The following is a 25,829-nucleotide window of genomic DNA, read 5'->3' as shown; positions in this document are numbered from 1 at the left end:
GAACTTAATTGATAAATGTTGTGTATGTTCTGACTGCTCCACTGACTGGCAGTTCTTTATTTTTTTTTTTTTATCTCTTCTTGAGCCTACCTATACTCCATGACTCAGCAATATTGGCATTAGGCCAATTAATAACCCTACAATGACCTCAAGTGTTTAAGTGAAAAGAAGAGTTGCACATCTCTTGCTTTAAAAAAAGTAGAAATGATTAAGCTTTGTGAGGAAGGAGTGTAAACAAAGATAGGCCAAAAGCTAGGCTTCTTGTGCCAGTTAGCCATATTGTGAATGCAAAGGAAACATTCTTAAAGGAAATTAAAAGTGCTACGTGAACACACAAATGATGAGAAAGCAAAACAGCCTTATTGCTGACATGGAGAAAGTTTAAGGGAATCTGATAGAACATCAAACCAGTCACAGATTTCCTTAAACCAAAGCCTAATTCAGAGCAAGGCACTAACTCTTTTCAATTCTGTGAAGGCTGAGCGAGGTGAGGATGTTGCAGAAGAAAAGCTGGAAGTGAGCAGAGGTTGGTTCATGAGGTTGAGGGAAAGAAGCCGTCTTCATAGCATGAAAGTGCTAGATGAAGGAGCAAGTGATTGCAAGCTGCAGCAAGTTACTAGAAGTTCTAGCAAAGAGAACTGGTGATGGTGGGTACACCAAACAACGGATTTTCAATGTAGACAAAACAGCTTTCTATTGGAAGAAGATCTAGGACTTTCATGGCTAGAGAGGAGAAGTCAATGCTTGGCTTCAAAACTTCAAAGGACAGGCTTAACTCTTATTAGGGGATAATGCAGCTGGTGACTTTAAGTTGAAGCCGTTACTACCATTCCAAAAATCCTAGGGCCCTTAGGCATTATGCTAAATTTACTCTGCCTGTGCTCTGTAAATGGAACAAAGCCTGGATGACAGCACATCTGTTTATAGCATAGTTTACTGAATATTTTAAAGGCACTGTTGAGACCCACTGTTCAGAAAAAAAAAGCCTTCTTTCAAATTATTACTGCCCATTGACAGTGTACTTGGTCACTCACAAACTCTGATGGAGATGTATAAGATTAATGTTGTTTTCATGCCTGCTAACACAACATCCATTCTGCACCTCAGATCAGGTCTTACCATTTAAGAAATATGTTTCATGGCTAAGCACAGTGGCTCACACCTGTAATCCCAGAACTTTGGGAGGCCAAGGTGGGTGGATCACTTGAGCCCAGGAGTTCAAGAGCAGCCTGGGCAACATGGTGAAACCCTGTCTCTACAAAAAATACAAAAATTAGCCAGGTTTCTTGGTGCATGCCTGTAGTCCCAGCTACTTGGGAGGCTGAGGTGGGAGAATCCCTAGAGTGTGGTGGTGCATGCCTGTAGTCTCAGCTATTTGGGAGGCTGAGGTGGGAGGATTGGTTGAGCCCTGGAGGCAAAAGCTGCAGTAAGCCATGAACGCCCCACTGCACTCTAGCCTGGTGACAGATTGAGACCCTGTCTCTAAAGAAAAATTGTTTTAAAGAGTTAACACAGCAAGCCTGAGACTATTATTCCTAAAAAGCCCTGCTTACAAGGTTGGCTCTTGGCTGATATCTTAGTCTGTTTTCTGTTGCTTATAACAGAATACCTAAAGTGTGATAAAGAAAAGGAATTTATTTTTTACAGTTATGGAGGCTGAGAAGTTCAAGGTCAGAAGGGCTGTATGTGGTGAAGGTCTTCTTGTTGGTAGGAACTCTCTGCAGGGTCCTGAGATGGCATGGGGCATCACATGGCAAGCATACTAGCTCAGATCTTTCTTCCTCTTCTTATAACACCACCAGTCTCATTCCCATGACATTTATGATAATCTAGTAATCCTTTTTTTTTTGGTTCGGGGGAGACAGGGTCTTGCTCTGTCACCTAGGCTGTAATGCAGTGGCATGATCATAGCTCACTGTAGTCTCAAACTCCTGGGCTCAGTTGAGCCTCCTGCCTCAGCCTCTCAAGCAGCTAGGACTCCAGGCGTTTACCACCAAGACTGGATAATTTTTTTTTTTTTTTGGAGACGGAGTTTCACTCTTGTTGCCTAGGCTGGAGTGCAGTGGTGTGATCTCAGCTCACTGCAACCTCTGCCTCCTGGGTTCAGGCGATTCTCCTGCCTCAGCCTCCCAAGTAGCTGGGATTACAGGTGTGTGCCACCACGCCTGGCTAATTTTTGTACTTTTAGTAGAGATAGGGTTTCACCATGTTGGTCAGGCTGGTCTTGAACGCCTGACCTCAAGTGATCCTCCTGTCTCAGCCTCCCAAAGTGCTGGGATTACGGGTATGAGCCACTGTGCCCAGCCGACCTGTGCACTTTTTACTTTTGCTGATTTTGCTGTATATTTTTTTGTAATAGATCTTAGCCATGAGTACCACTATATGCTGAGACCATTGAGTCCTTCTCTAGAATCCTTGAACCTGGCAGTGGTCTTGGAGCACAAAAGGAAGAACAGGTTTTGCTGGGGCAGTGGGCATTGGAGGATATGAGTTCTGGTTTGGACATGTTACATTTGTATTGCCTGTGGGATATCTATGTTTTCTGGCACTCAAGAACAAGTTCTGGGCTGGGAATACAGATTTCAGCATCACCAGCATTTGGATAGCATTTGATACCAAGGTAAATAAGTACAGAGAGACAGTATGAAACCCTACCAAGGGAGAGAAAGTATGAAGCCCTGGAGACATGGACATTTAAAGATTGGGCAAATGAAGAAGAAGAGCCCAAGGGGTTAAAGAGAAGCCAGAGAAATAGGGCAAAACAAGCCAGGGATTGCGTTAGTATTTATTGATATCTTATTTGGACCTGTTCCTTCCACAACCCCTGCAGAAGTCAAGAGAAGAATTTGAAGAAGAACAAGTTAATTGACAGTATAAAAAGGTGGTATGAGGTGAAATAAGATAAGGACTGGTAAACTGGGGTTAGTAACAAAGAAGTTGTTGGTGATCGGATGGGCCTGGTGGCTCACACCTGTAATCCCAGCACTTTGGGAGGCCGAGGTGGGTGGATCACTTGAGGTCAGGAGTTCGAGACCAGCCTGGCCAACATGGTGAAACCCCGTCTCTACTAAAAATACAAAAATTAGCCAGGTGTGGTGACACGTGCCTGTAGTTCCAGCTACTTGGGAGGCTGAGGCAGGAGAATTGCTTGAACCTGGGAAGCGGAGGTTGCAGTGAGCCGGGATCACACCACTGCACTCCAGCCTGGGCAACAGAGTGAAACTCCGTCTAAAAAAAAACAAAAACGAAACAAACAAAAAATTTTTTAGTGATTTTAGCAAGATCAGTTTCAGTGGAATGGTGGGGGATAAGATTTCTTGCAAGGGATGATGAAAGAATGGTTCTGTTAGATGAAAGGATGGCAGGGACCATGTTTGATGGGTAAGTTTGTATCATAGCTTCATTTCAATTGAATAAACTAGTAAAAAGCAGGAGGGGGAGTAATCAGTAAGGGTGACTAGAAACTGTGATTTGCTAAAAGCAAGAATTTACAGTTTGAAGATACCATAGAGAGCACCTGAACTAATCACTTCAATTTATAGGTGGAAAAACTGAGGTCCAGAAAAAAGAAATGCCTTGACCAAGGTCCTGGGGATAAACAGGGTCAACTGATGATGTTCAAATCACATACACAATCTTGATTTCAAAGACACTTTGCTGTGTCCGATATTTTTATTTCTTTTTTTTTTTTAATTTTTAAATCAGCTTTCCTAGCTTGAAGTGTTTCTAGTATTGAATGGTGGGATGTAGTCAAGGAGGTATTTGTTCAAGGTTGGAGATGAGCAGCTTTTATAATAATTCCAGGTTTGGGATATATCAGTGATATTTCATTTTTCATTTTCTACTAACAGTGCCAGATTGGCCTCACTTTTTGGACTGGATCAGGCAGCTGCTGGCCATGGAAATGAATTTTTCCAGTACACAGCCCCAAAACAGCCTAAGAAAGGCCAGGGAACGGCAGCAACAGGTAAGTTAAGAGTGTATTAGCCGAGCAAGGTGGCTCATGCCTATAATCCCAGCACTTTGGGAGGCCGAGGCCGGTGGATCACCTGAGGTCAGGAGTTTGAGACCAGCCTGGCCAACATGGCAAAACCACATCTCTACAAAAAATACAAAAATTAGCCAGGTGTGGTGGCGTGTGCCTGTAATCCCAGCTACTAGCGGGGCTGAGGCCAGAGGATCTCTTGAACCCAGGAGGCAGAGGTTGCAGTGAGCCACTGTACTCCAGCCTGGGCAACAGAGCGAGACTCTGTCTCAAAAAACAAAACAAAACTGAAACAAAATAAAAACAAGAGTGTATTAGGGTTCTCTAGAGGGACAGAGCTAACAGGACATACGTATGTATGAAAGGGAGTTTATTGAGGAGAATTGACTCACACGATCACAAGGTAAAGCCCCATGATAGGCTGTCTGCAGGTTGAAGAACAAGGAAGCCAGTAGTGGATCAGTCCGAGTCTCAAAACCTCAAAAGTAGGGAAGCCGACTGTGCAGCCTTCAGTCTGTGGCTGCAGGCCTGAGAGCCTCTGGCCAACCGCTAGTGTAAGTCCAAGAGTCCAAAAGCCAAAGAACTTGGAGTCTGATGTTCGACGGCAGAAAGCATCCAGCGCAGGAGAAAGATGAAAGTCGGAAGACTCAGCAAGTCAGCCCCTTCCACCTTCTTCTGCCTGCCTTATACTAGCCACGCTGGCAGTTGATTAGATAGTGTCCAACAAGATTGAGGGTGGGTTTGCCTCTCCCAGTCCCCTGACTCAGATGTTAATCTCCTTTGGCAACACCCTCACAGACACACCCAGGAACAATACTACGAGGTCAAGAGATCGAGACCATTCTGGCCAACATGGTGAAACCCTGTCTCTACTAAAAGTACAAAAATTAGCTGGGCGTGCTGGCGCTTGCCTGTAGTCCCAGCTACTCGGGAGGCTGAGGCAGGAGAATTGCTTGAAGCCGGGAGGCGGAGGTTGCAGTGAGCCAAGATCACGCCACTGCACTCCAGCCTGGCGACAGAGCAATACTCTGTCTCAAAAAAAAAAAAAAAAAGCCATCACAACTGGCACTAGGATTGTGCCTTAACAGGTTAGATGGAAGGGTTAGCAGCCTTCCAAAAGTGACATGCCACGTTGTGTATCCTTGACCAGTCTGGCTAAGCTCACCCCCATTGGTGAGTGCTCCTCTAAGATCTGGGATCCTGATTTCTAGCAGCTAGATAGTGTGCTTTGTTGGGAACTGATGGAGAGGTTTGAAAGCAAGGCCTTCTGCCCCATATGGACACCGCTCTCCCAAACTCTGCCCAAGGCACTCTAAGTAGGCACTGTCCAGTGTTTTGGCGAGAAGGAAGACCTACTTTTCACTTCTTTTATCTGGACAGGTTAGCTATAGGCTCCATCCTGAGCCTCCACCCCTCTAGGGCCCCACTCTAAGTCACCTCATTAGCATTGTCAAAAGATACAGTTATAACACATGGAGTTTTAAGATCTTAATTGGCTTTTATTTGAGATTCTAGAATTGGGCAACACTTCATTCTATAAAATGGAATGTTGTGATGAGCTGAGCAGAGGAGGTTGGCTTTATAGGCAGAAAAGTGTTGAAGAAAGCAGAAACAGAACAAAAAACAATTGGTCATTTCAAAGTTACTTTTGTTGTGTAGGTTAAAGCAGAGGAGACTTCCTTCCTTATCATGCTGGCTAAAATTGGATTATACAAAAGATGTTCCTACCACTCTTATCACTCAGGAAATTACAAGGGATTTGGGAGCACTGTGTCAGGAACCAAGGACAAAGACCAAACATATTTCATATTATACCACAGCCTATAGGCCCTTTACAGAAGATGTTTGCCGATCCCTGCTTTAAATATTACCTATTACTTTAGGCAGTTTTGCTGTAGGTGCTTCTCTTATTCTCCAAGTCATAACCTGGCCAGATTTCTAGTAGGCTATGCTTTTATATTTCCTGTGGCACATCTCTTCATCAGCAGTGTGCTTCAGAGTTAAAGTGGTTGAGTTAATGGGAGAAAAAGAAACAACCTTAGTTCCCACCCAATGAAAACACCTGGTTTTTTATTTTTATTTTTTATTGTACTTAATTTTAGAAACAGAGTCTTACTTTGCTGCCCAGGCTGGAATGTAGTGGCTATTCACAGGTGCCATCACAGTGCACTACAGCCTTGAACTCCTGGCCACTGCACCTGGCTAACTTGATTATTTAAATCAGAAGACAGCAACTATGAGTTTGTTACACTTTTAGCACGGAGCTATAGAAGCAAGATTGCCTATACAGTTTTCTTTAGGCATTTACAAATAAATAAAGTAGCAATACAGAAGACCCTCTCTGTTCAAGGGAATTTTTTTTTTTTTTTTTTTTGAGATGGAGTCTTGCTCTGTCACCCAGGCTGGAGTGTGGTGGCACGATCTCAGCTCATTGCAATCTCTCCCTCCTGTGTTTCAAGTGATTCTCATGCCTCAGCCTCCCAAGTACCTTGGACTCCAGGTGCACCCACCATAACTGGCTAATTTTTGTATTTTTAGTAGAGATGGGGTTTCACCATGTTGGCCAGACTGGTCTCAAACTCCTGACCACAAGTGATCTGCCCACCTCTGCTTCCCAAAGTGCTGGGATTACCTGTGTGAGCCATCTCGTCCAGCCTGAAGAACAGTCGGACAGGATGTAACCAAACCTTAAATTTTTTATACTCCTTTACCCCATAATTCCATTTTAAGGAATTTATTATAAGAAGATAACTGGAAGTACACACAAAAATGTTGCATTTTAATTTATGTGTTTCTGTATTTTCTAAGTTTCCTACAATGCACTTGTACTCTATAATCAGAAAAAAAAGTGTTAATACAGAAAAAATCAAACAAGAGTTCTTTCAAAATATAAGTTCTTGCATGTCATGTCCGGATCAGTATTATCTCACTACTCTTCCATCACATTCATATAGTGAGTATAAATGTGATTTACTCTTAACATTGTATTTGAAAATGTTAGTGTTACTCTGTAGTCCCTTTTTTTTTTGTTTTTTTTGTTTTTTTTGAGACGGAGTCTCATTCCATCACCCAGGCTGGAGTGCAGTGGTGCGATCTCACCTCACTGCAACCTCTGCCTCCCAGGCTCAAGCGATTCTTCCTCTTCAGCCTCATGAGTAGCTGGGACTACAGGTGCGTGCCACCACCCCCAGCTAATTTTTGTATTTTTAGTAGAGATAAGGTTTCACCATATTGGCCAGGCTGGTCTCGAACTCCTCGTGATCCACCTGCCTCGGCCTGCCAAAGTGCTGGGATTACAGGCACAAGCCACTGTGCCCAGCCTACTCTGTAGTACTTTGTGAAGTTAATTAATGGGTGTGATTTAAATATCTTACTGAATTTCCCACCCTAGAAGTCAGGGAAGGGGAAATAACTTTATTTTCATATATTATAGCTGTCAAAATACTGGAAGGAGAAAATAAAATAGATGGACTATCACTTTTTAGACAGTACTCCTTGTCTAGCCAAAGACTTATTTGGGGTGTGTGGTTTGGGAGCTGGAGTCATGGGTTTCAGACCTAGGCACTATCATGGTATAATTGTGTGAGGCACTTGGGTGATTAGAACCTCAGTTTCTTCACTTCCAGACTAGATCATAGGGCTGCTTTGTGGATCAAATAAGAATAATCATAAAAGCATTACGACACTAACTGTAAATTATAAAGATCAATTTTGAAGCTAGTTCAATGGTTAAAAATTAGTTTAAGGCCAGGTACAGTAGCTCACGCCTGTAATTCCAGCACTTTGGGAGGCTGAGGCAGGTGGATCACGAGGTCAGGAGTTCAAGACCAGCGTGTCCAACATGGTGAAACCCCATCTCTACTAAAAATACAAAAATTAGCCGGATGTGGTGGCACGCACCTGGAATCCCAGCTACTCATGAGGCTGAGGCAGGAGAATGGCTTGAACCCGGGAGGTGGAGGTTGCAGTGAACCGAGATCACGCCACTGCACTCCAGCCTGGGCGACAGAGTGAAACTCCATCTTTAAAAAAAATCAGTTTAAAGCAAGAAGTGAATGACAACTTTGTTTTCTTGTTCATCTTCAGGAAATCAGGCAACACCAAAAACAGCACCAGCCACCATGAGCACTCCCACAATACTGGTCGCAACAGCAGTCCATGCATATCGATAGTAAGTCGCTGAGAAGGAACACCCTCTGAAGTTTGGTGGAAGGGCGTGCAGTTAAGCTTCTACTTTTTCTCAAAAAACCTCTGTTTGTTGCAAAACGGTTATTTAGCCCTTCCACGGACAAAATATCAGTAGAACTTTTAACATCTGAATTGGAGATTTCTGTGGTAAAACTTGAAAAGCCATTATCTTGTCTACTGTCTTTAGGGAGTGCTTGTACCCTCAACAGCTGTCAAATGCTCAAAGAAAGCCTCTCCACTGAGATAGCATGAATGATAGATATTTATATTTAAAGAGTAAGGAAATAGTATATGAGCTTTAAATTATAAACTGCTGGGCCGGGTGCGGTGGCTCACGCCTGTAATCCCAGCACTTTGGGAGGCCGAGGCAGAAGAATTGCTTGAACCTGGGAGGCAGAGGTTGCAGTGAGCCAAGATCATGCCACTGCACTCCAGCCTGGTGACAGAGCGAGACTCCGTCTCAAAAAAAGAAAAAAAAATTAAACCGCTCACCTGTGTCCCTGTCTAGAGGCTGAATGACTGTTGTTCCCACTTCTGTATGACAGAAAAGAAAGCTGGTTCTGCAGAATTTAGGGAAGTATTAATACTTGTTGTTTCTCTTCCTTTTATAGCACAAATGGTCAATATGTAAAGCAGGGCAAATTTGGTGCTGCAGTTCTGGGGAACCACACAGCCAGAGAGGTGAGAGTGCTCCCACATCTCATGTATGTTCAGATGTCCCAAATAATACCAATGAGCTGGCTTTTATCTGGCTTGCCCAATGTCTTGTTTATCAGAAGATAAGGATGATTGTTTGTATTGAATGTTAATTTATAACATCAAGCATATAGTAAATGATCACATTTTGCTTACTATTGTGCATTAAAACAAATCCAAGCATTCAAAATTGTTAAATTTGACCTTTGTGATATGATCCTAGCTTAAGAATTTGGGCATTTTTTTGTTTGTTTGTTGTTCAACTGTGGGGTGCGTGTGTACACACACATACACAAACACACACATATATACACATACATATGTATATATAAGATAAAATTTGCCATTTAACCATTTTTAAGTGCGTAATCCAGTGCCATTAATTGCATTAACAGTATTGATTGAGCAACCATCACTACTATCCATTTCCCAAACAGAAAGTGTAACCATTAAGCAATAACTCTACTTCTTCCTTTTTCCCAGCTGCCCATAAGGTCAAATCTCTTCTTGTTTTTATGAATTTGCCCTTTCTAGGTACCTAATATAGGTGGAATCGTAACAGTATTTGTCTTTGGTGACTGATGTATTTCATTTCGCATAATGTCCTGAAGGTTCACCCATGTTTTAGCATGCATCAGTATTTCATTCCTTTTCATGGCTGAAAAATATTTCATTGTAGGTATATACCACATTTTGTTTATTCATTCATCAGTTGATGGACAATGGGTTGTTTATACCTTTTGTCTATTGGGAATAGACAAAAAAAGTATGTATCGTGAAGATTGACATAAAAGTATATGGTCAAGTTCCTATTTTGGCTGTATACTAAGAGTGGAAATTGCTGACTCGTATGGTAATTTTATGTACCACTTTCTGAGAAACTGCCAAACTGTTTTCCGCAGCAGCCACACCATTTTACATTCCCACAAGCAATGTATGAGGGTTTCAGTTTCTTCACATCCTTGCCAGCATTTTGTTATTATTATTATTTTTAAATTCTTGCCATTCTAGTAGGTGTGGAATGGTACTTTATTGTGGTTTTAATGTCCATTTTACCCAATGTCTAATGTTGAGTATCTTTTCATTTGCTTATTGACCATTCATGTATTTTCTGTGGAGAGATGTCTATTCAAGCCCTTTGTCCATTTTAAAAATTGGATTGTTTGTCTTTTTGTTGTGGAGTTGTAGTAGTCTTTTAATATATTCTGAGTATTAAACCCTTATTTGCAGATATTTTATAGATTATCTTTTCACTTTCTTGATAATGTCCTTTGATGTACAAAAGTTTTTAATTTTGGTGAAGTCCATATTATCAAGTTTTTTCTTTTGTTACTTGTACTTTTGGTGTTTTATCTGAGAATCCATTACCAAAACCAAGGTCATGAAGATTTACCTCTACGTTTTCTTCTAAGAGTTTTATGATTTTATCCCCCATGTTGTTTTATATACAAGTTGGGCCTACGGTAAAAAATTACTTGACATGTGAAGAGGTGGGAAAATGTAACTGATAATCAAGGGAACAAATAAACTAGGAGCAGACTCACAAATAATCTAGATATTGCAGTTAACATACAAAGCACTTAAAACAACTAGGAATAATATCTTAAAATAGAGGAAGAGTACAAAAGGGATGAAAAGATGGAGAATTTAAAAAGTTAGAATCTATAAGAATAATCACATGGCAGTCTAGATTTGAAAAATACAATTTCTGAAACTAAGAACATATTGGATGGGTTTAACAGAGTCAGAATACAGCAGGAGACAGAATTAGTGACTTTGAAGGCAGTAACATAGAAAATATTCAGACTGAAGCACAGAGAGAAGAAATAATAGAAAGAGACCAGGGCAAAGATTGATGTGGGACATGGTCTAACGTCCATGTAATTGGAATCGAAAGACGGTAGAATTATATCTTTAAAGTGCTGAAAGGAAAACAAAACCCTGCCTATTACAGAATTCTATAGCAACAAAAATATCCTTCAAAAATGAAGGCAAAATAAATTTTCAGCCAAACAAAAGTGAGAGAATTCATTGTAGTAGATTTGCACTACAAGGAACATTAAAGGACATTCTTTAAGTTGAGGGAAACGAATGTCTATGTCTTTCAAAAGACATGGAGAGGTTGGGCGCGGTGGCTCACGCCTGTAATCCCAGCACTTTGGAAAGCCAAGGCTGAGGTCGGGAGTTCAAGACCAGCCTGACCAACATGGAGAAACCCCGTGTCTACTAAAAATACAAAAAAAATTAGCCAGGTGTGATGGCACATGCCTGTAATCCCAGCTACTTGGGAGGCTGGGGCAGGAGAATTGCTTGAACCTGGGAGGTGGAGGTTGCGGTAAGCTGAGATCATGCCGTTGCACTCCAGCCTGGGCAACAAGAGTGAAACGCCATCTCAAAAAAAATGACGTGGAGAATGTTCATAGAAGTATCATTCATAATAGCCTCTAGCTGGAAGCAACTCAAATGTTCATAAACAAGAGAGTGAATGAAGAGTTTATGGTATATTCAGATAATAGAATACTACATGACAATAAAAGAGAACAAAGTCCTGGAACATGAAGTATCAAGGCTTACTCTTATAGATACGGTGAGTGAAAGAAGCAAGACAAAAGAGTATACTCTGTGTAATCCTATTTCTACAAATTTAAGAATAGCAAAATTGTCTGGGTGCGGTGGCTCACACCTGTAATCTCAGCACTTTGGGAGGCAAAGGTGGGTGGATCACCTGAGGTCAGGAGTTCAAGACCAGCCTGGCCAACATGGTGAAACCTGGTCTCTACTGAAAATACAAAATTAGTAGGGTGTGGTGGCATGCACCTGTAGTCTCACCTGCTTGGGAGGCTGAGGCAGGAGAATTGCTTGAACCCGGGAGGCAGAGGTTGCAGTGAGCCGAGATTGCGCCACTGCACTCCAGCCTGGGCGACAGAGAGACTCTGTCTCAAAAAGAAAAAAAAAAAAAAGCAAAATTAATCAGCGACAGAAGTCAGAATATTGGTTATCTCAGGGTGGGGATTATTGACTAGGAAGGGCATGAGGGAGCTTCCTGTGGTGTGGGAAATGCTCTGCTATTTTTTTAATCTGGTTGATGGTCACGTGGGCACATATATGTATAATGAACATGTATTTTATGTTTTTCATCAATGTAAAAACAATTTGTATTTTCTTTTACACAACCAGCCACTCTCTCTTAGTCACCCCTTGTATAAATGAAAACACCAACAAAATGAAGACATTGCCAATTACAGTTAAACAGTAAGACCAAAATGAGAAGAGATTAATGTGGGTAGTGAGAAGATAAAATTTAGAGTTGAAGCCTTAAAGGATGAATAGATTTTGAGTTTAGTATGAAGCACAACCTTTGATACTTATTGCTAATTTTATATTGCTGATTTTATATTGCCTTTTAACTTCTGCTGTCTCTCTTTTTTTTTTTTCTATCTGTCGTTGCTTGTCTACAGTATAGGATTCTTCTTTATATCAGTCAACAACAGCCAGTTACGGTTGCTAGGATTCATGTGAACTTTGAGCTAATGGTAAGACTTCATCATATTGGAATCATTAGCTCCTTCGGGATAGGTTTACAGGAGAGACTGGTCTGATTGTACCTAATAGAAATTAGATCCACTGGTTCAGCCCTGGGTGTCCTTGTGAGTATCTAACAGAACCTTTCAGAAAGGTCTCTTGGCTCCTTCTGGGAATGTGGACTGAAGGGTGAATGATAGAGGGTGAGAGGAAGAAGAAAGATATCTGATAGTTCTCTTTGGGTCCACCTGAGTCAAGACCCTACTCTATGAGCTTAGGCAGTCATGTTTATCTGGTATAATACTGCTTGTGGATGAATTATCTTAACATTTCTCCTTTCTCCAGGTTCGGCCCAATAACTATAGCACCTTTTATGATGACCAGAGACAGAACTGGTCCATCATGTTTGAGTCGGAAAAGGCTGCTGTGGAGTTCAATAAGCAGGTGATAACATCTTACTCTCCCTGTGAAAAGCCAAAATACTTGTTTGGATTTCCCTTAATTTTAGGGAAACATATAGAAAACCCATAATCTGCTGTGTTTTGTTAGTGACTAGCATAAAAAAACCCACTAAATTTGCCACTTCAGCCTATTGTATGATTTCAGGAAAATAATAGGAATACTTACTGAAACGGCTTGACAATTTAGCCTTTTTCTTTTTTAACAGAGAAAGACTAAATGTAATCTTACTATATTAAAAACTTTTCTACTACATAAATTATCTTAAGGAATAAATAAAACTGTCTTTAAAAAATAGTGTTTTCAAAGAATGTTTTAGGCTGGGTGTGGTGGTTCATGCCACGCTTGTAATCCCAGCATTTTGGGAGGCCAAGGCAGGTGGATCACTTGAGCCCAGGAGTTCAAGATCAGCCTGGGCAACATAGTGAAACCCCATCTGTACAAGAAAAGAAAGAAAGAGAGAGAAAGAGATAGAGAGAGCAAGAGAGAGCGTTAAGTTACTACATACTCATTGTAGAAAATTTAGAAAAGCATTAAAAAAAATCACTCATAGTCTTACTACTCAAAGTAACCACGATTAACATATTTCCTTTTTTCTATGCATAATATACATAAGTAGATACAGTCCTTTAATAGTTCTTTATCTTGCTTATTTTATTTAAAAATGTATAATTCATCTTTTCCTACCTCATGAAAAACTATTTGGAAACATTTTTGAAGGCTGCATAATATGCATGTTGTCAGTTCAAGCTACCGTAACAAATTACCATAGTCTGGTTAAGCAACAGAAATTTATTTCTCACAGTTCTCGAGGCTGAAAGTCTGAGATCAGGGTGCCAGCACAGTCGGGTTTTAGTGAGACCCTCTTCTGGGTTGCAGACTATCTTCTTCTTGTGTCCTCACGTGGTAGAAAGAGGGTGAGAGAGTTCTCTGTATCTCTTTAATAAGGTCCCTAATCCCATTCATGAGGGCTCCACCCTCCTGGCTTACTTACCTCCCAAAGGCCCTACCTCCTAATACTGTCACACTGGGAATTAGGATTTCAGTGTAAGTATTCGGAGGGGACACAAACATTCAGCCCATAACATTTGTTTCTTAATTGATGTAATCATTACCTTCTGTTGTGCATTTAGATTGTTTTCTGTCTCTGCAATAAATGATACCATGGTGAGCATTTTTTATAGAAGTCTGTCCTTTTTTCCCCCCTACATATTTCCATAAGCTTTATTTCAGTAAGTGAGTGATTGGGTCAAAAGGTCCAGATATTTTTAGGTTCTTAATACACTTTGGCACACTGCTTTTCAGAAAGATTGTACTATTTCACATTTATATCATTTTTCTCATCGTACCTTTGCCAGCATTTAGAATGATCCTTTTTTTCTTTTGATCTTCTTCACTTGGTTAAAAAAAAAAAATGATGCCTCATTGTTCTTATTTGATTACAATAATGAAACTTTTTTTTTTGAGACAGAGTCCTGCTCTGTCGCCAGGCTGGAGTGCAGTGGTGCCATCTCGGCTCACTGCAACCTCCGCCTCCCGGGTTCAAGTGATTCTTCTGCCCCAGCCTCCCAAGTAGCTGGGACTACAGGTGCACACCACCACTCCCAGCTAATTTTTGTATTTTTAGTAGAGACAGGGTTTCACCATGTTGGCCAGGATGGTCTCGATCTCTTGACCTTGTGATCCGCCCACCTCGGCCTCCCAAAGTGCTGAGATTACAGGTGTGAGCCACCGTACCCAGCCTCTGAAACTTTTTAAAAGAAAATGAGCAGCAAGTTCCTAATGGATACTATGTTAAAACTCTGATAAAATTGGGTCTCAAATCCACATTTTTCTAAACTCATAAAGATCTTTCATACTATATTGCTTTTGAGGGCTTAATAATATTAAAACACAAGCCCAAGAATAATTATTCATAAATAGAATAGAATAATTATTCACAAAGATGCCCCTGACTCCTTTGTCTAAGATTTGTGCTAAGATAATATGGCCAAATCTGTAGATAGTATTGATGTAGATTCTGGGAATGCAACATGATTTTATAAATGCCCTTCTTTCTACTGCGGTCTTTAGAAGTGCCTTCTGACATTTTTTCAAAGCTCCCCTTTCTTTCCTAGGTTCCCAAACACTGAAACAGTATCATCATCAATAGCTAATGTTTATTAAGTACTTACTATTATTTGCCAGGTACCTTGTCAAGTACTCTACTTATATTAGCTCATTTAATTTTCATAACCATCCTATGAGATTTGTGAAGCATCATCTCCATCTTGGGTACATAGAGATTATTTGGCTAGGGTCACAAAGTTAATAAGTGGCAGTGCCTGGATCTGTACCCAGACATTCTGACTACAAAGCCATACTCCTAGGCACTTTGATCCCTGGCAAGATAACTGGCTTTCGTTTGGTTTACTTCTAAACATGTAATCTGTTTTGTTAGTGGATGAAGCTATTTGAGAAAGAGCAGTAGCAATAAAGGAATGAGTACTTATTGAGCTTAAACTACATTTATGCTGCTTTGATTTTGTCTTGCAGGTGTGCATTGCTAAGTGCAACAGTACCTCTTCCCTGGATGCAGTGCTCTCCCAGGACCTCATTGTGGCAGACGGCCCTGCTGTAGAAGTTGGAGATTCTTTGGAAGTGGCCTATACCGGCTGGCTCTTTCAGAATCATGTGCTGGGCCAGGTAAGAAAATGCACCCTGCAAGTTCTTTTGTAAACTTATATAGCATGAGGGCTATTCCCAGGGGAGATACTATTACTGTGAACGGCTGCTGTTGTCAAATAGAAATATTTTAGGATCCCCACTTTAGACACTGCAATTGCTTTGGGGGCATATTATGAAATGTGAATGTGTAAAAGATCCTCAGTGCCACCCTGTCACTTCTACTTAGGGAAAGTGGGAACCAATTTCCCCAGTACTATTATTTTTGCTAGTTGTTCATGTGTATGTCTTGTCCTCCTATACCAGTTTTACACTTGAATATATTCTTATGGGATTAAGTCTTAAAACTTCTTTTTAGACCCTCCTTATAGTTTTTCTTATAGTAGATACTGTAAATACATTGAACTTACTGTGTTTTAATATTATTGAGCCCTTAAAAGCAATATATTATATGAGAGAAAGACCTTTAGACTATGAGTTTAGAAAAATCTGAATTCGAGATCCAATTATATACTAATTTGACTTTGATCAAGTCATTTTTACTCTTATTTTTTTCCATTTGTGAATGGAGGCTAATGATCTTGCTCTGCTTACTCAGCAGGGTTAGTGTCAGCATCAAAATGAGATAATTTATTTGAAAGTGTATTGTGGATGAAAAATGCTTAAATACACAGTTGTAGTAATGTGTTTTTTTCTAAACCTGGAAAATTACTGTTTCAGAGATATTCATTATAATACCCTTTAGCTATGATGTGGTCTAATATTTCAGGTCCTTTCGAAACTATCTTCCCAGTATATCTGGCATTCCCTATTCCAGAAGTAGTGTGCTGGTATGTAGTTAATTGAATATCATAATGGTTATTATTATTTTTGAAATTGGCTGGCCTAATTTCCTTCGATCAAATTGCAGGTTTTCGACTCCACTGCTAACAAAGATAAGTTGCTTCGCTTGAAGTTAGGATCAGGAAAAGTCATCAAGGTAAAGGCTTAACTGTGTTTTTTTAATGGTTTTATCAGTTGCAGTGGGTTTAACTTAGAATAAATTTTGTGGAATTTCTTTTTTTATTTTATTTTTATTTTTTGAGACGGAGTTTCGCTCTTGTTGTTCAAGCTGGAGTGCAATGGCACGATCTTGGCTCATTGCAACCTCCACCTCCCGGGTTCAAGCGATTCTCCTGCCTCGGCCTCCCTAGTAGCTGGGATTACAGGCATGCGCCACCACACGCAGCTCATTTTGTATTTTTAGTGGAGATGGAGTGTCTCCATGTTGGTCAGGCTGGTCTCGAACTCCCGACATCAGGTGATCCACCCGCCTCGGCCTCCCAAAGTGCCGGGATTACAGGCATGAACCACCGTGTCCGGCCTGTGGAATTTCTAATCAGGTTATCTTTTTGACATCTGGAAATGCCTGGATGAAGAATACGAGGGGAAAATGTGTTACATTGCATTTGGGAGATTTTTATCTATGAGACACTACATTGAAGATGGTTACAATTGTTTTCTGTAGTCCTGACCTTTTCTTTTCCATTCTATGACTCTGAGAATATTATTTCATCCTTCCTATAGCCTAACAGGGGAAAAAGTGAGACAGTTTCTTCTCGAAACTTATCATAAAGGGTTGAATCTCATCTGTCTGGGTTGCTTTGAATCAGCACTTTCCAATCACTGTAGAAGGCAACTGTGACAGCAGCAGGAGGAGCACTGGGGTTGAAATCCGAGAACTTGGGTTCAAGTTGTGAATTTTTTCTTTATTAACTGTGCAGGTGTTTTATAAAATAAAGAATGTTTTACACATGTGGTATATTATGGTGTCAGGACATAGTAGTGATGGTGCATCATGCTGTACTCATTCATCTGTGTGGCAAAAAGGTTCTCTCCATCATTTCATGACCGCTTTTCCCAGAATCCTATGGAGACTTTTTCCCATAGATCATAGCAGTTAAGTCATGATCACCGAACCTAGACAGATTTAATGTTGAATCTTAGCTTAACAACTTACTAACTGTGTGATCTTGGGCTACTTACTTAATCTCCACGAGCTTCAGTTATTGAAGTAAAATGGGGATAATTCTGACAACCTTATGAAGTTTTTGGAGGGGCTTAAACAAGATCATGCATGTAAAGCATTTTCCACACTTCCTAGAAAACATTCTTTTTTGGTGGGGGGAAACTGAGTCTTGCTCTGTCGCCCAGGCTGGAGTGCAGTGGCACGATCTCAGTTCTCTGCAACCTCTGTCTCCTGGGTTCAAGCGATTCTCCTGCCTCAGCCTCCTGAGTAGCTGGGACTACAGGAGCGCACCACCACGTCTGGCTAATTTTTTGTATTTTTAGTAGAGACGAGGTTTCACCATGTTGGCCAGGCTGGTCTCGAACCCCTGACCTCAGGTGATCCACCCGTCTCGGCCTCTCAAAGTGCTGGGATTACAGCCATGAGCCACTGTGCCCAGCCAGAAACATGCTTTTTAATGATAGCTTTTCTTTCTCTCTTACTGCTGTTCTTTTATTCCTCCCATTTTCTCTCATCATCTAAGATAAGTATATTTCATGCAACCCCAGATATGCCTGCTTTTACAAGTAGGTTTAGAGGGTGTATTCTAGATATTCTTATACCAACATGGGGCAGTAGTCAGACCCGACCTCTGGAGGCACTGAGTAAACCTGAAAGTGTGGATAAGTGAAACCTGTTGCTCCTGTACTTCACTTTGTCTTCTGAGGAGCTTCTTGTTTGATGAGCTTTTCCTATCTGATTTTTAAAGGGCTGGGAGGATGGAATGCTGGGCATGAAAAAAGGAGGAAAGCGATTGCTTATTGTCCCTCCAGCCTGTGCTGTTGGCTCAGAAGGGGTAATAGGCTGGACTCAAGCAACGGACTCGATCCTGGTGTTCGAGGTGGAGGTTAGGCGGGTGAGTGAAACTGTCTGTGTTTTGTTTGATGAGTCCTCTGCCTGTCTCTTTGCTAGTTACATAAAATGAATAAATAAATGAAGATACTTGAAAACCAGGTTCTGAAGGCATAGATTTCTTTGAAAAAGTAGAAATGGAGTAGTCAGAAATAGCAACAGCTTTGAAATCTAAGGACCAAAGTATATGTCCTTCCTGGCTCTCTATTCAGAGTCTAGAAGTGGTTGTGACTTTAAGAAAGTCACATCTTCGGCCGGGCGCGGTGGCTCACGCCTGTAATCCCAGCACTTTCGGAGGCCGAGGTGGGCAGATCATGAGGTGAGGAGATCGAGACCATCCTGGCTAACATGGTGAAACCCCATCTCTACTAAAAATACAAAAAATTAGCCAGGCGTGGTGGCATGCACCTGTAGTCCCAGCTACTTGGGAGGCTGAGGCAGGAGAATTGCTTGAACCTGGGAGGCGGAGATTGCAGTGAGCTGAGATCACGCCACTGCACTCCAGCCTGGGCGACAGAGCAAGACTCTGTCTCAAAAAAAAAAGTCACTACTTCACACTAAGATTTTTATTTTGTCTATAAAATAGTGACTCCTGCCCAGTGTATATACTTTTTACTTAGTGATTTTATGGCTACAAACTTATTATCTTGATATCTTTACATAAGTATGCAAAGATTGTGTGTGTATACGTTTTACTACGACTACCTCTGCCACATAGTAATAGCAAAAAACTGGCAACAACCTAAATGTCCATCATTAAGATACTGGTTAAATTATGTTTTTTTCATAGACTTTTATGTAGCTCTTGAAGAATATGAAAGATCTATTGTTAAGGAAGCAAGTTGCAGAACATTGTGGATAGTATGGTCTCATATGCACGTGTGTGTGTGTGCATGTGTGTGTGTCTGTGTGTATACGTATATACATATCCATATACATAGTCATATGTACATGTATGTGTATACACACATACGTAATACACACATATATGCTCATATATTCATAGAAAATTCCTGGAAGCTTTAAAAGAAATCATTAAAAGTGATTTTTTTTCTGTAGAATGGAAATGGAGTTCAGAAAGTTTTACATTTTGTCACTGTACCTTTTGTACCATGTAAAAAATTTAACACGAATATATATAGTTTCTATGCAACAAATTGTGCTTAGTCAACTTAATACTACCCGTTCCCTGCCCAAAATGATCCTGTTGGCTTTATACTGTTTGTTAGGTTCAAATGTGATAGGGTTAGTTACTATAAACTCTAAAATACAATACAAATAGGGAATATTATGGTCATCTTCATTGTGGCTGTTACACCTGTCACAGAGAAAGGATGTGCTTCCCTTCTCAGTGACGCTTTCCTAACTGTTCCTAACTGGACACTCTCATCCTGCTGGGCCACTCTAGCCTTCTTTCAATGACATACACCCTGCTGCCTTTTTTCTTTTTTACAGCTTTTATATTCTCTGTCAATTTTCCTTTGAGTTTGAAGAAATCATGGCTGGTGATAGATAACAAACCAATTTGAGTCTTATCATGACTGGCAAGTGAAACAAAAAATTTTCTGTTTTACCAATAATCAAAGAATGACAAATTGATATGCATATTAAATTCACAAGGCTGGTAGAGAATCATACCCCATGTGGCAAGAATGTTCAGAAAGATTTATACATTACTGTGGTGTATAAACTAGTTCACTCTTTCTGGTGGGAAATTTAATGGTGTATGTTAACCCATTTATGCTGGAGGTTGCAAATTTTTTTTGTGAAAAATCAGACCTTGGTGATGACCTTGAGCAGTAGGATATAAATACACCCACAAGCTTAGCGTTCCAATAATGGAACACTTGGCATAAATGGGTTAAAAGCTTTCAAAATGAGCATCCCTTTTATCCAACAATTTTAACTAATTTATAGTTTGGAAATATTTAACTAAAATTTAATTTATAGTTTGGAAATATTTAAGATTATATACAAAAATACACATACAAAGCTATTCATGGAAGCATTGTTTATGATAGAAATAAGCTGAATGTCTAACAGTGAGGAACTGGTGAAATATACTTTTTAACAGCATAGATATTTATGACTTTAGTTCCTAAAATCCTTTGGAGACTTTTTCCTATAGATCATAGCAGTGAAGGGTTGACCCTTGAAGTTAAATATACTCTTCAGTAGTTAAAAATAATGTTGCAAATTAATATTTAATGATATGGAAATAGGTTAATATGTCAGTGAGTGAGCAAAACAGGTTACAAAACAGCATGGCCCATTTTTGTAAAAGGTATATACAGACACAGATAATATAATGGTAGTTGGATTGCAGGTGATTGCTACCTTTGTCTTTTTGGCTGAGCTACATTTTCTGATTTGCCTGCAGTGAACAGGTAATGGCTTGTGTAAGGAAAAATAAGTAAAATGAAAGGAGGGTGAAAGGGAAAGGGTATTTGTAGCCTATTCCACCTGCGATGACTCTTTCCTTAGGTGAAGTTTGCCAGAGATTCTGGCTCTGATGGTCACAGTGTTAGTTCCCGCGATTCTGCAGCTCCATCTCCCATCCCTGGTGCTGACAACCTCTCTGCTGATCCTGTTGTGTCACCACCCACATCAATACCTTTCAAATCAGGGTAAGATACTGCAGTTGTATCAAGCTCTTTTATGGCTCATAAAAATGATTCTTAGAGGGGTTCAGAAATAGAGATACAGTTAAAAACTAAAATAATTTTAAATAACTGGAAAAAATGGGATCAGGGAAATGGGGAAGATACTTGTATCAGATTTTTCTGACAAAGGTTTAATATTCATAGGCCACAAAAGCACTAACTCAGAAGAATACTTATAAAATTCTGGAAGAAAACTAAGCCAAGGGCATAAATACAAAATTATATACTCATGGAAAAAATGTAAATATAAGCATTTGAATGGAAAGTTGTTCATCTTTACTAGCATTCAAAGATTATGCAAACTAAAGAAGAGTTAAAATTCTGTTTTACAGTCATTAAATTGGCAACGTTTAAAAAATCAATTTGCTTATCCAATATAATTTGGACTTGTGATTCTGGATTTTGTTTTCAATCTTGGAATATGGTCTATTTGCTTTCAGGGAGCCAGCTCTTCGTACCAAATCTAACTCCCTCAGTGAACAACTTGCAATAAATACAGTAAGTATAAGAGTCTTGGCCAGGCATGGTGGTTCACACCTGTAATCCTAACACTTTGCGAAGCTGAGGCAGGAGGATCACTACAGTGCAGGAGTTCAAGACCAGCCTAGGCAACATAGTGAGACCTCGTCTCTCCTTTAAAAAAAAAAAAGTGTTTTTCTCCCTCACTCTTAGTGTGCTGAGGTTTTATGTGCTTAGGATATGGTAGGTTAGAGAAAAAAAAGTTAAGAGGCTAAAAAGTTTCTAGGCTAAATCAGTGGTTACTTTGTTCATTTCCCCTTACTTGGGAGTCAGTGTAAGTTAGCCTCAGCTTCTGCATAGGGATTCAAATCTTGATTCTTATAAGCACATGGCCTTGAGAAAATTGTCTAACTTCTGTGATCCTCAGCTTCTTCATTAGTTAAAAGGAACTCATAGTCCCTTTTTACAGTTTTTGTGAGGATTAGAGATAATTTGTAAAGTGCTGAGTTCAGAGCCTTTGTTCAGTTTGTCTTTAATAAGTGGTCACCGTGATTATTATTAGGATTTAGGAGACTGGTGTTCAACTGAGGGAGGAGCCTCTCTCAGTTAAAGTGCACTTCAATTTTAGAAATATTATTTATTCAGAGGATTGTGTTAGTGGTTAATCCTAGACGCTCTCTTCTACTTGCTTTCTGTGACCTTAATTTAGCTTCTCTAAGCTTCATGTTTATTTTCTCATGTGTAAAATGGAGATATTGCCTATCTCAAAGAGATTTTTATGGCTTGTAAATAAAATAATGCCTATGGAGTTTTTAGTATTGTGTCTGGCATATTGTAAGTGCTCAGTAAACATTAGCTCTTGTTATTATCATAAGTATTGCTAACATTACATATCTTTATACTTTCATTCTCACAGAGGAGCTCTGTACTAATTCACCAGCTGATTGACTTTGAGCAGGTCACTGAGCCTCTGTGTTTCCCCAATTGTAAGATGAGAGTGCCAGCATGCTGTTTTAGTAAAATCTGCATTTGAATGCCTTTAAGAAGGATGCATATGGTAGTTTGCTGCTGGCCTGCCTGGTCTGTGAAGGCTTCTGAGTTTGCTGCCTGTGGACCAGACAGTGGCTGAGGCACTTCAAATTCTAAAGCCCTGTGGCCTTCACCTATTGCACTGGGAAACAGAATAGTTGCATGGAGTGAAATTGGTGCTAATATCTCTGCAACCCTAGTTTACTTGTTTATATTCAATCCAACAGGAATTATTAAGCAAATAATTGTTTTGAAGTGATCTCCTAAACCCAGAAGGTTAAATCAAAGAATCAGAAGAAAATTTAAGAATAATTATTATCTCATCTTTGAACAGTCACAAAAATGGTCCAATATTGGTTCCATTGTACTCTGTAGTCATAACAACTCTTGTCACCTATTTCTAAGGTTATAGTAACTTCTAGCAGACTAATGGCCTCCAACTATTTTTCTTCTCTTTTTTTTTTTTAAACAAATTTGTTTTTTTTAATGGAGGCAAAATTCACGTAACATGAAATTAACCACCTTTCTTTTTCTTTTTCTTTTCCATTTTAGTTTTTATCTTTTGTTTTGAATAGGTAATTACATTTATATGGCACAGTTATCAAAACAATATAACAAGATCTACATTGTGAGGACTCACTCCTATTTCTGTCCTTATCTACCCTATTCCATCTCACACCCCTTAGGTAACTGCTTTTATTAGTTTCTTATATATTCTTTCAGTGTTTCTTTATGCAGGTGCACGCAAGTAGAAATGTATTTTTTATTCCTCCCTCCTTTCACACACACAAAGTAGCATACTCTGTATGTAATGCACCTTGCCTTTTCCATATAACTATATATATATAATTTATATTATATATATATATATATAAAATGCAGAATCTTTTCATGTTGGTATATAGAGAGCTTCCTCATTTTAATCTGCATATCACAATATTCCATTGTGTGCCTATGGTCTATATAACTAGTCCTTTCCTGATGTATCCAACTTTTTTTGGATACATCATCAGTTACGAAAAAATAAGCACACACTCCCAGTATACGTTTATTGACAAATTATGTACATAAAGTACCACCAATCCCTGTAAGCAAACTCAATGTCTTACACTGATAGCTTAAAAATAATAAAAATGCAGCCTGGGCAACATGGCGAAGCCCTTTCTCGACGAAAAATACAAAAATTAGCGCCTGTGGTCCCAGCTACTTGGGAGGCTGGGGTGGGAAGACCTCTTAAATCTGGGAAATGGAAGTTGCAGTGAGCCGAGATCACGCCACTGCACTCCAACCTGGGTGATAGAGACGCCATCTCAAAAAAAAAAAAAAAAAGTAATAATAATAAAAATGGAGGTTATGATCATTTCCTTCTACACCCAATAGCTCATGTTGTGCACCTTCAGGTGTACTTACTTGCCATTCTGAAATTTTGGATCAGTTAATGGAAGCTTCTAGCACAGGGTCTAGTGGGTAGTTAATGCCAAGTCATAGTTAAGTGAACCTGAAGTTAAAACAAAGAGCTCCTGTTTCCTTTTCTCCACAGATCTCTTCTGAATTATCTACTGAATTGCTTCAGGCTTTTGAGTGAGGGTACTGTCACCTAAAATGCCTCCCTTTCTTAACATCTCACTTTGGTTTTTCATCTGTAAAATGAGACTAATTATGCCTGCTGGGGAGACTTGATTGAAATGAGGCAATATATGTGAAACCACTTTGTCCATTCCAAAGATACAGGGAATTATTTTTACTGCTATTAATTGTGATCCATGTATACTTCTATGCAAGAAATCTTTCTCATTTTCTAGAGGAAATGTTTTTAAATAGATACGGTAGGGGGATTTGTTGAAGGATTTGATACAAGAGCCAAAGGGATAGAGCTGCCTGAAGGTGATGAGCCTTGATCACAGTGATTTTTGTGACTTTCCTCTCTTTTTAGAGTCCCGATGCAGTCAAAGCCAAGTTGATCTCTCGGATGGCTAAAATGGGCCAGCCCATGCTGCCCATCCTTCCACCACAGCTGGATTCCAATGATTCAGAAATCGAAGTATGTCCCCCTGGCTGTATTAGAATGAATAGTACAGATGTCGCCATCATCTTTCTTTTCATTTGGTTGGAGTGATTGTTTTTTCTGCCTCTAAGGCAGAATCATTATTTAGAGAGCTAATATGCAAAATGATACAGATTGGTATTGGTACATGTGTTTCTACTGTGATTAGTACTTCCCTGAGAGATGGAAGGAATTTTGTAGATCTTTTACAAGAACTGGGCAGTTTTCAGTAGTTAATTTAGCCTTCTTTACTAGAATCTCTATTGTTACTAAAGATCACTCTCTGGGCAGCATGATGCCCAATCCATAGCAGGTGTTCAATTCATATTTATTGAGCGAATGTTTAGATTCTTTTGGGAAATGTTGGTCTTCTCGCTGATGTTGCCTGTCACCAAAGCTCCAACTAGTATGTCTTTTGACTTTGTATGTGGTATTCTTGTGTTTGTTTTCTATTTAGAAGTTCAATAATTTTATTGAATTCAAGTCTGTCAGTTTTCTCCCCTTGTTATTTGCTTTTGACATTATGCTTAGAAAGCCTCTCCACTTTCAGATTATAAATATCACATGTATTTTTAAAGATATTTATCAGTATTTTATAATTAGATCTAAATTTTTAATCCGTTTGGAATTTGGTGTATGCTATAAAGTAACTTAATTTTAACTTAATCCTTTTCTAGTAGGTAGTTCTTTATTGAATATAATCGTCCTTTCTCCATTGAAGTGAAATATATAACTTAGACTGATTTTTAGTATTCTTTTACTTTGATAGAAAACAAGGAAAGGGCGATGGTCTTGAAAAAATTTTTTCTGGAATATACTTTATATTTTACATTTTTGTTTTATTTCTTGGAAAAGCTCTATGTAGATTTAACATCTTAAAGGAAGATAGGATTTCTGAGGCCTATTGTTATAGGATTGTTTTTTTCTGGTCTGGAAATGCAGTGTAAATAAGAATATTTTTATTAAAAATTTATGTGCTACTTATTCATTTTAGAATAATTTAAAATTATAGAAAAGAAACATATTGAACAAAAAGGGCATTCATCTTTATATATTGCTTTGTAACCTGATTTTTAAACCTAATGTTGTATCATAAACATTTACATTAACATAAATGATTTAAGTAAATAAAGTGGTTTAAAGGAAACCCAGTGTTCTATTATATCATTTTATTATAATTCCTTTCACTCTGTTGTTAGACATTTAGGTTGGTTAAGAGCT

At 39.4% G+C, this 25,829-nt stretch overlaps 1 protein-coding gene across 3 annotated transcripts in view; it reads left to right on the top strand.

The window, feature by feature from the left end:
- Positions 1-25,829, top strand: part of FKBP15 (FKBP prolyl isomerase family member 15) — a 55,287-nt gene that overhangs the window by 5,925 nt on the left and 23,533 nt on the right. For all 3 annotated transcript variants that reach the window (XM_019033399.4, XM_004048462.5, XM_019033398.4), the window contains exons 2-12: positions 3,852-3,967; positions 8,072-8,156; positions 8,785-8,854; positions 12,328-12,402; positions 12,737-12,835; positions 15,386-15,535; positions 16,425-16,493; positions 18,271-18,417; positions 20,898-21,040; positions 21,517-21,574; positions 24,498-24,605. In XM_019033399.4, the coding sequence (XP_018888944.2) occupies positions 3,852-3,967; positions 8,072-8,156; positions 8,785-8,854; positions 12,328-12,402; positions 12,737-12,835; positions 15,386-15,535; positions 16,425-16,493; positions 18,271-18,417; positions 20,898-21,040; positions 21,517-21,574; positions 24,498-24,605 (1,120 nt within the window). The remainder of the gene's footprint in view (positions 1-3,851; positions 3,968-8,071; positions 8,157-8,784; positions 8,855-12,327; positions 12,403-12,736; positions 12,836-15,385; positions 15,536-16,424; positions 16,494-18,270; positions 18,418-20,897; positions 21,041-21,516; positions 21,575-24,497; positions 24,606-25,829) is intronic.

The sequence above is a fragment of the Gorilla gorilla genome, chromosome 13 (assembly GCF_029281585.2).
Source record: "Gorilla gorilla gorilla isolate KB3781 chromosome 13, NHGRI_mGorGor1-v2.1_pri, whole genome shotgun sequence".
NCBI lineage: Eukaryota > Metazoa > Chordata > Mammalia > Primates > Hominidae > Gorilla > Gorilla gorilla.
This window is presented reverse-complemented; position numbering and strand designations above follow the sequence as displayed.